General features: G+C 48.1%; 1 protein-coding gene across 5 annotated transcripts in view; it reads right to left on the bottom strand.

Moving 5' to 3' along the window:
• LOC140731576 (transient receptor potential cation channel subfamily V member 1-like) overlaps nucleotides 1-14,327 on the bottom strand; it is a 65,766-nt gene that overhangs the window by 10,771 nt on the left and 40,668 nt on the right. For 4 of the 5 annotated variants that reach the window (XM_073053104.1, XM_073053105.1, XM_073053103.1 and 1 more), the window contains exons 6-12: nucleotides 8,722-9,020; nucleotides 7,741-7,917; nucleotides 7,121-7,279; nucleotides 6,487-6,588; nucleotides 4,922-4,995; nucleotides 2,853-3,018; nucleotides 1,732-1,798 (exon numbers count right to left, since the gene is read on the bottom strand). In XM_073053104.1, coding sequence (XP_072909205.1) covers nucleotides 1,732-1,798; nucleotides 2,853-3,018; nucleotides 4,922-4,995; nucleotides 6,487-6,588; nucleotides 7,121-7,279; nucleotides 7,741-7,917; nucleotides 8,722-9,020 — 1,044 coding nt within the window. The remainder of the gene's footprint in view (nucleotides 1-1,731; nucleotides 1,799-2,852; nucleotides 3,019-4,921; nucleotides 4,996-6,486; nucleotides 6,589-7,120; nucleotides 7,280-7,740; nucleotides 7,918-8,721; nucleotides 9,021-14,327) is intronic. The other variant, XM_073053106.1, reaches the window with a different exon arrangement.

Here is a 14,327-nt window from a genome sequence, read left to right as displayed (position 1 = left end):
CTAGAGTGGTAAATCTGTGGAATGCTCTGCCACAGACTGTGGTGGAAGCCAAGTCCATGGGTATATTCAAAGCGGAAGCTGATAGATTCCTGATTAGTCGGGGCATCAAGGGATATGGTGAGAGGGCAGGTGTATGGGGTTGAATGGGATGTGGATCAGCCATGATGAAACGGCAGAGTGAATTTAACGGGCTGAATGCCTTACTTCTGCTCCTATGTCTTATGGAGACTGGACCCGAGAGAAAAGAATGGATCAGTCATGATAAAATGAGCCAAATGACCTAATTTTGTTCTATTACATGGTTTTATTGTAGGATTTTCCATTCAAAGGCATTGGTGTTTCCATACCAGGCCGTGATGCAGCCAGTCAGTACACTCTCCACTACACATTCACAACTACTGTGCCTCTTACAAATGTGGAGAGCACTCTGACGGGTTACATCACCATCTGCTGTATGGGTGTCACTGCACAGGATCAAAATAAGCTGTAGGAAGTTGTGGACTCAGTCAGCTCCATCATGGGCACCAGCCTCCCCGGCATCCAGAACATCCTCAAGGAGCGATGCCTCAAAAAGGCAGCATCCATCATTAAGGACCCCCACCACCCAGTACATGCCCTCTTCTCATTGCTACCATCAGGAGGTACAGAAGCTTGAAGAGACACACTCAATGATTCAGGATAGCTCCTTCCCCTCTGCCATCTGATTTTTGAATGGATATTGAACCCACTTACTACTTTTTTTTCTCTTTGCACTATTTATTCAATTTAACATTTTTAATATAATGTGTATAATGTATAATATATGTATATATACTGTACTTACTGTCATTTACAGTTTTTATTATTATGCACTACTGCCATATAACAACAAATTTCATTACATATGCCCATGATATTAAACCTGATTCTGATTTATTGGTTCCATCAGCGAGTACACAGCTCAAGGCCCAGAGGTCAAAGTCCTGTGAAGTTTGTATGTTGAAGCCCAAAGATTAAAGACCTGGGGGCAGCCTGATGTTTGCAAGTGTGTGAGTCTAGAGGCAAGGACTGGGAGTCGGAGGCCTGGGGTCAACTGATTTTTCTGTATATTTAATGTACACGTAGAGTCATAGAAAAATGCAGCACAGAAAAAAGGTCCTTCAGCCCATCTATTCCATTCTGAACCATTTGAACTGTCTAGTCCCATCGACCTGCACCCGGACCATAGCCCTCCATATCCCTCCCATCCATGTACCTACCCAAACTTCTCATAAACGCTTGAAACCAAAATTGCATTCACCACTTGTGCTGGCAGCTCATTCCACACCTTCACCACTCTTTGAGTGAGGAAATTTCCCCTCATGTTCCCCTTAAGCTTTTCACCTTTCACCCTTAACCCAGGTACAGGCTGTAGTCCCACCCAACCTCAGTGGAAAAAGTCTGCTTGCATTTAATCTTTCTATACCCCTCATAATTTTGTATGCCTCTATCAAATCTCCTCTCAGTCTTCTACATTCCAAGGAATAAAGTCCTGATCTTGTGATCAATTAAGGAATCTGAATTTGGCTCTGATGTGGCACAGGTGTTGATTTAAAGTTTAAAGTCACTAACATGTTCTTGCAGACACAATGCTGGTAAATGGGAGAAGTACAGACAGAGACATGCACGTCTACAGTGCGAAGTCGCATCCACTCATGTGTCAGTGAGTCTCATGTTTTCTTTTGTCCCTGACAGACATACAGTTAAGCTCACCTGCTCCAAATCCAAAGAGAAACACGACATAGACAAGAAGGAAGCTCATCAGATCCGTCAGGAAGATCTGTGGGGAACACATACATGGTGTGAGGTGTCTGCTGGAGGGGATTGATTTTGTCTACCATTACAGGCCAGATTTCTTGGAGGCCACCCACTTAAATTCAATTTTACCCATTTCCATTCTGACATGTTGGTCCCTGGTCTTCTCTACTGCCACGATGGGGCCACACTCAGGTTGGAGAAATACCTCCCATAGCCGTCAACATGATGGCATGAACATTGATTTCTCTAACCTCCAGTAATTTCTTCCCTCCCCTCCCGTTTTCCATTCCCTGTTCTGGTTCCCCTCTTACTCCTCTTCTGCACACTCCCTCTGCTTCCCCTTCTTTTCCCTTTCTCCAATGGTCCAGTCCCCTTCCGTCAGATTCCTTCTTCTTCAGCCCTTTCCCTTTTCCTCCAGTCACATCCCAGCTTCTCTCTATACCACCCTCTGCCCACCAACCCACCTTCCACATCACCAATTGCCTCCCAGCTTCTCTCTATACCACCCTCTGCCCACCAACCCACCTTCCACATCACCTATTGCCTCCCAGCTTCTCTCTATACCACCCTCTGCCCACCAACCCACCTTTCACCTCACCTATTGCCTCCCAGCTTGCACTCTTTCCCCTCCCCATGACGTTCTTACTCGGGCTTCTTCCTTCTTCCTTTCCAGTCCTGATGAAGGGCTTCAGCCCAAACCATAGATGCTCCCTTTCCCTCTATTTCTCTGCACTCTTTTCTCTCCTTTCTTCCCACTTGTTTTGTCTCTTTCCCTCCATGTCCCTTATCTGCCTTCTCTCTCTCTCTCTTCATCCCTCTTTCTAATTAAAGCTCTCACTCTCCTTTTTTCTGATCTCTGCCACTCTTCTCTATCCTTTCCTGTTCTTCCTCTGTCTCTCTCTATCCCTCTGTAACTAAATCCAGTCTCTGCTCCCCCCCCCATACTTCTGATCTCTATTGCTCTCCTCTCTTTCCCTCACATCTGCTCCTCTCTCTTCCTCCCACCTCTCTCTCTCTCACTCCACTGCGCCCCTTCACATGCTGGATCTGGGTGTTGTTCAGTCAGTCCACTTTACCTTTTGCATCATCACACTGTAGATGCCCATTTGCTGGAAGCCTCGAGTGTAGTACAGTGTATTGATCCAGCCGATCGCCAGGGAAATCACCAGGGAGCCCACATACTCCTCCCGGCCAAATGTGTACAGCGCACCCGCAGCCAGCAGAAGCACAGACTGGATGAGGCTGCAAGGAACAGGCAAGCAGGAGATTTTACAAAAGCAGAGCACTGACATTGACAAACAGAAAATTAGGGCATGTTCTTCAGTTAGGGTATATCGCAAATATTAACTTCACCAGCAACCAGTCTTCAGACATGAACATGGATTGTAGATTGAGTTTAAAATGCAGCCCTGAACAATGGTTTTCCTGGAGCTGCAGACTGGGGTTGATTGCAAACCAGACGATGCTGATTAACATTCATTGTGGGTGGCTGGAGTGTGGGTGTGAAGAAGGAGGTGTGTGAAAACTACACGTAGTTCAAAGGAAGCATTGTAGGTACATTGTTAACTATAGGATTGTCCTGCTGTTACCTTTGATCTTTAGCATATAAAATGTCATGTTATGTTGGGTCGAACAGGCCTCTTCCTGCAAGAGTGTCTCAATATGAAGCCTGCTGCTCGTTTTTGTTGAATAAAACACTTTTTTGTATCCAGTAGCTTCAGTGTCTCTCTGGTGACTTTGTTCATGTTACAAGACTGAAGACGTTCAGCAGGTCGGGCAGCATCTGTAGAGAGGGAACATTTCAGCCTGAAGAGCCTTGTGTCGGAACCCAAGAGGAGTCTGAATGAGCACCTGAATGGGCCAGAACTAGGGGGCTGCAGGTCAAGAACAGCAAGAAGGTCAGTATGGATATGGGGGGGGGGGGGGCTGCATGAATGGCCTGGCTCCACGCCATATGAGTCTGTGTGAACACCAGCTTCTCCCTCCAGAGGCTGGCTAGCCTGCTGCTTTTTCCAGATAAGGATCTATATCAGTACAACACTACAGAGGCTCCTCAGCCCACAATATTGTGCCAATCTTTCAACTTACTCTAAGATCAATCTAACCCTCCCTCCCTCATAGCCGTCCAGTTTACTATCTTCTGCATGCCTATTTAAGGGTCTCTTAAATGCCCCTGATAAATCTGCCTCTGTCACCACCCCTGGCAATGGATTTCAGGAACTTACTCCTCTGTGTGAAAAAAACTACCTCCAACCTCACTTCTAAACTTCCCTCAACTCACTTTGAATGTCAGCTGGAGTTAGCCATTTCCACCCTGGGAGAAAGTTTCTGGCTGTCCACTCGATCTATGTCTCTCGTTTCATTGTACACCTCTATCAAGTCACCTTTCATCCTCTTTTTCTCCAAAGAGAAAAGGCTCAGCTCCCTCAACTTCTCCTCATAAGGTATGCTCTCTAGTCCAGGCAGCATCCTGGTAAACCTCTGAACTTTCCACATCCTTCCTCTAATGAAATGTCCAGAACTCAGCATGGCCACGCATTTTAGGTGGAATTCAGGAAACAAAGACCCAGTTAACACAGTGCTTTCAGACAGAGACACGCTGTCGATCTGCAGTTCCCTTGGCAAGGCTCAGAGCTCGGGTGTGATGCAGAGTTCAGAGCTGAGGCACCAGCCAGAAGTTGTGAATTTCCACAGTGGAAGGCAGAGGAAAGCTAACAGCAGGAATTTGAATGCCCAGGTCCCAGGAGGCTGGCGGTAGACCTGCCAGAGCGGGTTCTCATCCAGTCCCTGCCTTGCCAGGTTGTTTTCCCTTTCACATGTCCATGTGAGGTGTAGGGAAGGTGGCATAAATAGAGGGACCAGAGGGGGGGGGGGAATGAGGGAGAGGAGGAGGAGAAGGGTGGAGGGGGGAAAGGAGAGAGAAGGTGAAATGAGAAGGGGGGAGAGGGAAGAGAGTGGGAGGAGGGAGAGAGGCAGTTGGAGGGAGGAGAGGAGGGGGAATGTGGGGGGAGGAGAGGGAGAGGGGGAGGTGGAACGAGAGGCCAGTTTATTGGACAGAGTAGAGGCGGTTTGGATGGAATGGCTGCTGGCCGACCTGGAGTGCACAACGAGAGCCAACTGAACAATGCACCATTTAGGGACTTACAAGAGAATATCACAGTAGCCATCGATAGATATTGACTTGGGAGTCCTTCTCCTCCGTAGAAACACCTCACAAATCTGAGGAGGGAGCAAAGGACACTCCATCAGTCCTGATAACCCAATATTGGCCATCTCTCAAACCTAACACAACTTGGATCATGTCTTAGTAAACTCCTGCTCCTGAGATTGGTAAAGATACTTATCCAGGGGTTTTGGAAATGGGCAGCGGAGTGTTCTGCCTGGTGATGTTCCAGGGGTATGTCCATGTCAGGATAACCCTGACGAGCGAAGGCACAGTGCCCATGGGTACCAAGGAGTTATTCCGGGACTGCTGGGTGCCACAGGAGATAAATCACATTGTAAGTGAGTATCCGGAACACCTTCAAGGAGCAATGCCTCAAAAAGGCGATGTGGATCGATAAGGAGCCCCATCACCCAGGTCATGCCCTGTTCTCATTGCCACCATCAGGAAGGGATGTGAAGGCACACACTCAGCGATCCAGGAACAGCTTTTCCCCCTCTGCCATCTGATTTCTGAATGGGCAGCGAACCCATGAACACTACCTTACTACTTTTTTATTCCTATTTTTGCACTACGTATTTAACTATTATTTCTACAGAGTTTACAATTCACCATTTGTTTCTATTATCACTGTACTGCTGCCGCTGTTAACAGATTTCACGTGATATTCACCTGCTCATCCAGTGGTTCAGCCACTCCAACACAGACAGTGGTGGCCCTACATCGGTTAGGGTCGACCATGGATGTTTCTTTCTTTGTTTGTATATTTATTTATTTATTGAGATGGAGCATTGAAAAGGCCCTTCCAGCCTGTAGAGACTCACCACCCAGCAATTCCCCGATTTAACCCCAGCCTAATCACAGGAAAATTTACAATGACCAATTAACCTACTACCTGCTGCATCCTTGGACTGTGGGAGGAAACCCACACAGGGAGAATGTACAAACTCCTTAGAGGCAGCGGCAGGAATTGAACCCGGGTCGTAGTGCTGTGACGCATCGTGGTAACCACACCACCATGCCACCCCAGCTGCCCACATCAAAGTCGATATGCATGCAAGGATAGTACAGTATAGGGAGCAAGCTGTTACCCATGCAGAAGGCTCCTCCCTCTACAAGCAGTTGATGAATTGAAAGAAACAGCAGAGACCAATGCAGTTTGGCACCAGCGGTGTCACAGGAGTTGCTGATCTGTGTTAGTCTCAACAGAGGACTGTCTTAGAGACTCCAGCTCCCAGAGATTTCCTTAGGGTTTACTCCCAAATCCTCCCCACAAGTGGCTGCAGCCCCAAGGCACTGGAAATTGTTGTCACCCACAGTTGACGAGCCCCATCTGCTGGGAGTGACTAGCTTTAACTTGCCAGTAACCTGCCTTTCCTGTCCGTAGAAACAGTTCAAGTAGTTGGATATGACTCACATCAGCCTCAGATATTGGAAGTAAAGGGCAGAATGTCCTCTTCCTGTCCTGGGCCAACAGGAAAGAGAGGGGCTGAATAGCCTGGGACCACCCCTGCTCCACCCTGGGACTGGGTAGTGCAAGTTCTCACCCCCTGGTAGAAGAGGTAGAGGGCTCCAAGCATCATCACACACTGTCCACTCAGACGCAGGTATCCATGGACGTTGTGCTCAAGCTCAAAGGGAGGCATTAGCTGGAACAAAGTAGGACAAAGTTTATCTGCAGAGGGTCTGTGTGAAGTGGCAACCCCAAACACACAGATGATGCAATGCTCCATTACTCCCTCCCACAGTGTGACCCTCCCTCAGTACCACCCCTCCCAGTGACTCTCCCTCAGTACCACCCCTCCCAGTGTGACCCTCCCTCATTTCAGTACCACCCTTCCCACAGTGTGACCCTCCCTCAATACCACCCCTCCCACAGTGTGACCCTCCCTCAGTACCGCCCCCTCCCACAGTGTGACTCTCCCTCAGTACCACCCCTCCCACAGTGTGACCCTCCCTCAATACCACCCCTCCCACAGTGTGACCCTCCCTCAGTACCATCTCTCCCACTGAGGGATCCTCACTCAGCATTGTCCCCTACCATATGATGTCTCTCCCCTCCCCACAGTGTCACCCTCATGCAGTGTCTGGACTCCACAGTGATCCCTGCATCTGGGATCAAGGGGTAATGAATCACACCTAACACCCAGCCTGGCGTACGATCAGGGAAATTTGTCGCACCTTCCTGTCCTCGATCCTGTTGTAGGCTGTTGCAGTGAAGATGACCATATAGGCCATATACAGGATGAACTTGAAGTAAAAGATGAACCTGGCAAAGCTGTTCCACTTTTCCTGAAGCAGGTGGTTCAGGGGCTCAAGGAGCAGCATCTCATGTCGGTTCTGGCGGAGGGAGCAGAGCGTTAGCAGAGCTGGGAACATCGGCAGACTGAAATACCATGTGGTCACAGCAGGGGGAGCTCCAGTCCCACTGTTACTGAATACAAGGACACACACACACACACACACACACACACACACACACACACACACACACACACACACACACACACACACACACACACACACACACACACACACACAATGGGACCATGTGTATGAGGCTTCACTCTGTGTCTGAGCCCAGGTGTATGTTATGGGTGGTGTAGAGGGAGTTTCGCTCTATATCTGGTTCTGGGAGTGCGTGATGGGACGGTATAGTGGGAGTTTCCCCTCCTAGCCCCTTTCCCAGACCCACTAACAATCCCACAGTGCAGAGGAAAGAGGGAACGTCCAAACCCGACCCTCCACCAACTCTCCCGATTCCTGGTCTGAGCACGGCCGGGAAAGGACACATCATTTACCGGCGTTTCACTGCCATACACAATGATCTCCAGCACCGAGTTGTTCTCGTGTGTGTCGAGGGAGGAAAGGTCGTACAGCGAGGAGTGTACTGGTCCGTACGCCCACTCCTGGAACTTCCTGGACAGGTGTCGGTATTGCTCCTCCCGCATCTCTCTCCCAATGATGTGCTTGAGGATCTGAGGAGAGACACCATCCAAAGGGATTTACAGTGAGAAAGCATAACGGGAGTGATAGGAGAGTGGGGCGAGTTTGTCAGTTAAACCCCCGACAGAGACTGGCACTGGCTCTATCTGACATGGGGCTGATGGAGCATCGCACTGTGGGGGGGGGGGGGGAAGAGGTAGTACTGAGGGAGGGTCACACCGTGGGATGAGTGGTACTGAAGGAGGGTCACACTGGGAGGGGCGGTATTGAGGGAAGGTCACACTGTAGGAGGGGTGGTACTGAGGGAGGGTCACACTGAAGGGGTAGTACTGAGGGAGGGTCACACTGTAGGAGGGGTGGTACTGAGGGAGGGGTGGTACAGAGGGAGGGTCACACTATGGGAGGGGTGGTACTAATGCAGTTCTCTGTCACACTCTTGTTCTTCGTCTGTTAACCGTCCTCTCTACCTATCTGTCCTCCTCACCATCTCTCTGACCTGTCACACTCTCGTTCGCGCTCTATTCTGTCACACAGCCCCTGCATTCTCACTCTCTCACTATCCTCCTTTGCTCCTTTTCCTCCCGCCTGTCACAACCCCCTCTCTCTGTCATGTCATACTTTCCCCCTATCCTCGATCAAACTCACCCTGTATCCCTGACCCCTGTTGCACTTCCCCCTCTGTGTCTTCCCCCAAATTTTCCTTCCAAATATCACCCTTTCTTTCTAAGCTCCCTGTGAAAACACCACCAAGATGATAGGATGTTCGACCATGAGGAACTGGGTCGTGTGCGGAACCCACTGGGACCTGCCCCCTCACCCCAAACCCCAGCACCCACCTCAATCTTCCCGGTCTTGGCGGCCAGCTTGAGGGGTGTCAGCCCCTTCTTATTCGTCATACTTTCCAGGCTGAGCTGAGGTCTGAGCTTCACGCCCATCCTGAGGAGGTGGTCGTACATCTCGGTGACGAACTTGGTGTTCTCCCGGCTATTGTCAGAGATGGACACCAGAGCGTGCAGCACGTTGTTGCCCCAGGAGTCTACGGCGCCGATGTCGGCCTTGCGGTAAGGGTTTTCCAGAAGGTGGTTGACCACCTCCAGCTGGTTGGTGCAGGCAGCCAGCGAGAGGGGCAGTTCCCCTGTTAGAGAGACCCCTGGTCAGATCCACATCAGCATCCACCCAAATCATCGACTGTTTATTCTCTCCAGAGCTGCTGCCTGACCTGCCCAGTTCCTCCAGCATTTTGTGTGTGTGTGTGTGTGTAACTCTGCGTTAAGATTTGTTGCACTTATATTTTCTCTTTCACTTAGATGCGTCCCTATGAACAGCAGCGCAGAGGGGCAGGCTCTTCGGCCCACAACGTCTGCCCCAACCACGATACCCGAACCACATTGGATCGATTGCGAGAGTGTGACAAGTGCGCATGCGCCCAATCGATCGCGCGGTGAATCGATTAAGCCGCCTGAGCACGCGGGTCCTTTTTAACGCGGGCTTTCGAGTGCGCATGCGTTTGGTCTTGGCGGGACCGGGTGGTCGCTCCCACTCCGTAAGTTGCCTCACATGTTCCCTCTCTAACTTTACCCTCCTACTACTTCATGCTCGCATATAGTACAGCGAAAAAGTCTTAGACATGCACAGTGTGTGTAATTTTATGTATTGCATTGTACTGTTGATGCAAAAAAAAGGCAAATTTCATGACATCTGTGAGTGATGTCAAACCTGATTCTAATATGGGCCCCTATTGTGGACTGAGGGTGGGAAGGGGGCAGGGAGACGGGAATCATGTTTGGGAAAAGGGAGAGGGCAGGGAGCAGAAAGCACCAGAGAGACATTCAGTACCTCAATTGTTTGGAATCAAATGACCTTGCCTGGTGTCGCAGGACTGGGTGTGCTTGCACCCACATCACCACCCCTGACACTCCTCTGCCACCTGTCCCACACCCCTCCCACGGCGCTCAGTCCTCACGATTCCCAACATCCTTTGCTCCTGCCAGATTTACAGACGCACTCTCTGCTCCACATTGACAAATACAGTACTGTGTTCAAGTCTTAGGCGCTTTAACTACTGTGTATATATGTGTGTGTGTGCGTGCGTGCGTGCGTGCTAAGACTTGTACACAGTACTGTATATGTGACAATATCAACTAATCACAACTGAATGTACACGGTAACAACTGAATGGGTTATCTTATGACGAGTGTTTGATGTCTCTGGGCCTGTACTCACTGGAGTTTAGAAGAATGGGGCGGGGGTGAACATCTCACTGAATACTGAAAGTCCTTGATAGAGTGGATGTGGAGAGGGCATTTCCCATAATGGGGGGAGTCTGGACCAAAGGGCACAGCCTCAGAGTACAGGGGCACCTCTTTAGAACCGAGATGAGGAATTTCTTCAGCCAGAGCGTAGTGAATCTGTGGAAATAATTGCAACAGATCACTGCGGAATTCATTGTCCTAGCTGTGGAGGCCAAGTCTTTGGGTACATTTAAATGTCATCGAGAGAAGGCAGACGAATGGGATTTAGAGGGATAGCAAATCAGATATAATCAAATGGTAGAGCAGACTCGCTGGGCTGAATAGCCAAAATTTGCTGCTGACACCACTGTCATAGGCCAAATCAAAGGTGGTGACGAATCAGCATATTGGAGGGAGACTGATAATCTGGCTGAGTGGCGCCTCAACAACAAACTCCCACTCAATGTCAGCAAGACCAAGGAGCTGGATTATTGGCTTCAAGTGGAGGAAACTGGAGGTCTGTGAGCCAGTCCTCATCGGGGGATCAGAAGTGGAGAGGGTCAGCAACTATAAAATCCTCAGTTTTATCACTTCAGAGGTTCTGTCCTGGGCCAGTACATAAGTGAAATTATGAAGAAAGCACAGCTGCACCTCTGCTTTCTGAGAAGTTTGTGAAGATTCGGCAAGTCATCTAGAACTTTGACAAACTTCTATAGATGTGTGGTGGAGAGTATATTGACTGGTGGTATCAAAGCCTGGTATCGAAACCCCAATGCCCTTGAACAGAAAATCCTACAAAAAGTAGTGGATACAGCCCAGTCCATCATGGGTAAAGCCCTCTCCATCACTGAGCACATCTCTACAGAGTGTTGTCGCAGGAAAGCAGCATCCATCATCAAGGACACCCACCAACCAGGACATGCTCTCTTCTTGCTGCTGCCATCAGGAAGAAGATACAGGAACCGCCAAGTTCAGAAGCTGTTATTTCTCCTCAAACATCAGGCCCTTGAACCAAAGGGGATAACTTCACTCACCCCATTGCTGAACTGTTCCCACAACCTATAGCCTCACTTTTAAGGATTTCTCATCTCACATTATCAATTTTTATTGCTTATTTTCTTTTCTCTTTTGTATTTGCACAGGTTGCTGTCTTTTGCACACTGGTTGTCCATCCTGATGAGTGCGGTCTTTTATTGTGTTTCTTGAATTTACTATATATGCCCACAAAAAAAACAAATCTGAGGGTTGTAAATGGTGACCTAAGTATTTTGATAATCAATTTACTTTGAACCACTCCCCGTGCACCGTTCCAAGTAATTACTACCTCTGCGTAAATAAAACTTACCTTGAATTTCTTCCTGAAATCTTCTGTCTCTCACTTTAAAGCCGTGCCCTCTGGTATTTGATATTTTTAATCTATATTTCAAAACTTCCTAAACTTCTGTCAGGATGAGATCAATCTCACTCTTTTTTTACATAGCCATTTATTTTTCTATCATCTATGTATCTACCCAAGAGTTTCTTAAATGTTGCTAATGTATCTGCCTCTACCACCAACCCTGACAGCGCGTTACATGCACCTACCACTCTGTATAAAAAAAATTACCTAGCTTTGATATTCCCCTATACTTTCCTCCAGTCACCTTAAAATTATGCCCTCTAGTATTAGTCATTTCTGCTCTAGAAAAACTCACTGGCCTGTCCACTCTGTCTATGCCTCTTATCATCTTGTACACCTCTATCAAGTCACCTTTCATCCCTCTTTGCTCCAAAGAGCTTGCTCCACCTGTCCTCATAAGACATGCTCTCTAATCCAGGCAGCATCCTGGTCAACCTCTGCACCCTCTCCAAAGCTTCCACATCCTTCCTATAATGAAATGACTAGAACTGTACGCAATATTCCAAGAGTGGTCTGATTGTTGCTTTATAGTGCTGCAACATTACCTTGCAGTCCTTGCACTCAATCCCCCTACTAATGAAGGCTGACACACCAAAAGCCTTCTCAACCACCTTGTCAGCTTGTGCAGAAACTTTGAGGGATCTATAGATGTGCAGCCCTCTGTACCTCCACTCTGCTGAGAATCCTGCCATGAACCCTGTACTCTGTCTTCAAGTTTGACCTTTCATACTTATGTCTAGGATTGGCTGTGAGACCCCAGAAGCAGCAGGGAAGGGAGGACCCAAGAAACACAACCTTAATCACTACCTCAGTGTAGCAACATTTGAATCACTTTGCAATACAGTGGACTTCTTGTTCTTATTGTGTTTGTTCTTCTTTAATTTTGCACAATTTATTCTTTTCTTCTGAGTGTTGTGGCTCCAGGGCTACGTGCCTGTGACACTGCTGCAAGAAAGGATTTTCATTGCTCCTGTATACACATGGACGTGTGCACATGACAATAAACTCAACCTTTGAAGTTTTGAAGAACATCATCACTTCAGATCACGGGTTAGCAGCTACAGTCTCACCCAGTTGGAAGCTCAGTGCCCAACCTCCACTTGGGAGAAACTTCCAATTTCCCCTCAATGGCCCCTCTGAATACAAGATCTACCCCAAACATCGCCCCAGCAGAGAATGATACACCAGCCGGAGGCAGCACAGCGTGGACAATCTCGGTGGGAAACTGTGTATGTTCCCACAGAGCATGTAACCCAAATAACTTAGTGAAAAAAAGACTGCATTCAGGCAGAAGGCTCACCACAGATCACAAGACTCTGAGTAATGATGTTGTGTGCAAAGCTCACGCTATATACTCTGGCTAATGATGTGTGCTAAGCTCACGCTATATACTCTGGCACCTGTTAAACTGCAACAAAAAGATGCTTCTCAGAGGCCACAGACCCTCATAAAGGCAAAAAGATAAAGACATGTACATCAAAATCTGTTGTTGGTGTCAATGACCAGCAGTCTGAGGGTTGGCTGGGGGCAGCCCGCAAGTGTTACCATACTTCAGGCACCAAGAACTCACTAACCCTAGCCCATATGTCTTTGGAAGGTGAAAGCAGAGCACCCAGAGGAAACCCATGCTGTCATGGGGAGAATGTACGGACAGTGTATGGTATTGAAGCCAGGAGTATGACACTGTAATAATGGTATGCTCACTGCTACATTACTGCGTCACACAATTACTGCCCTGGTTCTGTGATCCTTGACTCACAGACCCATCTATTTGTATAATGATTTTTGGATTAAAGACCATTTACCAGCACAGGATTAACTGAGCTACTGCTTTTTCTTTGGAGCGATGGAGGGTGAGAGGCGACTTGATGGAGGTGTACAAGATGATAAGAAGTACAGGTAGAGGAGATGGCCATTTTTCCCCAGAGTGGCAATAGGCAATTCCAGAGGGCATCTGGTTAAAGTAAGCAGAGGGAAATTTAGGGGAGATACCGTGATAGGAATTATAGATAGAGTGCAAGGTGTCTGGATACACTGACAGAGGTATTGGTAAAGATTGATACAACAGGGACATTTCATTGCCACAGGTGCCTGTGGAAGCCAAGACACTGTATATTTAAAATAGAGGTTGATAGGTTCTTGATTAGTCAGGGTGCCAAAGGTTACGGGGAAAAGGCAGAAGAATGAGGTTGAGAGGGAGAATAAATCAGTCATGATGGAATGGTAGAACAGACTCAATGGACCAAATGGCTTAATTCTGCTCCTATGTCTTATGTTCTTATTTAAAAGACTCTTAGGCACACATGGAGGGTTATGAGTTGTGTAGGAGGCGAGGGTTAGATTGATAGTGATGTAGGTTAAAATGTGGGCCTAACATTGTGGGTCACAGGGTCTATGCTGTGCTGTACCATTCTCTGTTCTGTTTGACCATCTATTTAGGGCTGATTCTCACTCAAACTGGTTGATGAATGGTCTCCACCTTAAATGTTGACTGTCCATTTCCCTCCACGGACGCTGCCTGACCCACTAAGCTCCTCCAGGTGCTTGTGTCTCAGTTTTCATACTCTTTGTTTTGGAATCCTACCCCTCCTCACCCCATAGAGGAATGACTAATCTCAAAACACTCCTCCACTCGTATACTCTTCATCGAAGCACAAGAGTCTGTTCAGCCTGTGCTCAAAAATTCGTGTAGCGGCTAGCACAATGCTTTACAGTGCTGGCAATTGGGATTAAATTCCTGCTGCTGTCTTTAAGGAGTTTGCATGTTCTCCCCACGACCATATAGGTTTCCTCTGGATGCTCTGATTTCCTC

Source organism: Hemitrygon akajei, chromosome 8, assembly GCF_048418815.1.
Source record: "Hemitrygon akajei chromosome 8, sHemAka1.3, whole genome shotgun sequence".
NCBI lineage: Eukaryota > Metazoa > Chordata > Chondrichthyes > Myliobatiformes > Dasyatidae > Hemitrygon > Hemitrygon akajei.
This window is presented reverse-complemented; position numbering and strand designations above follow the sequence as displayed.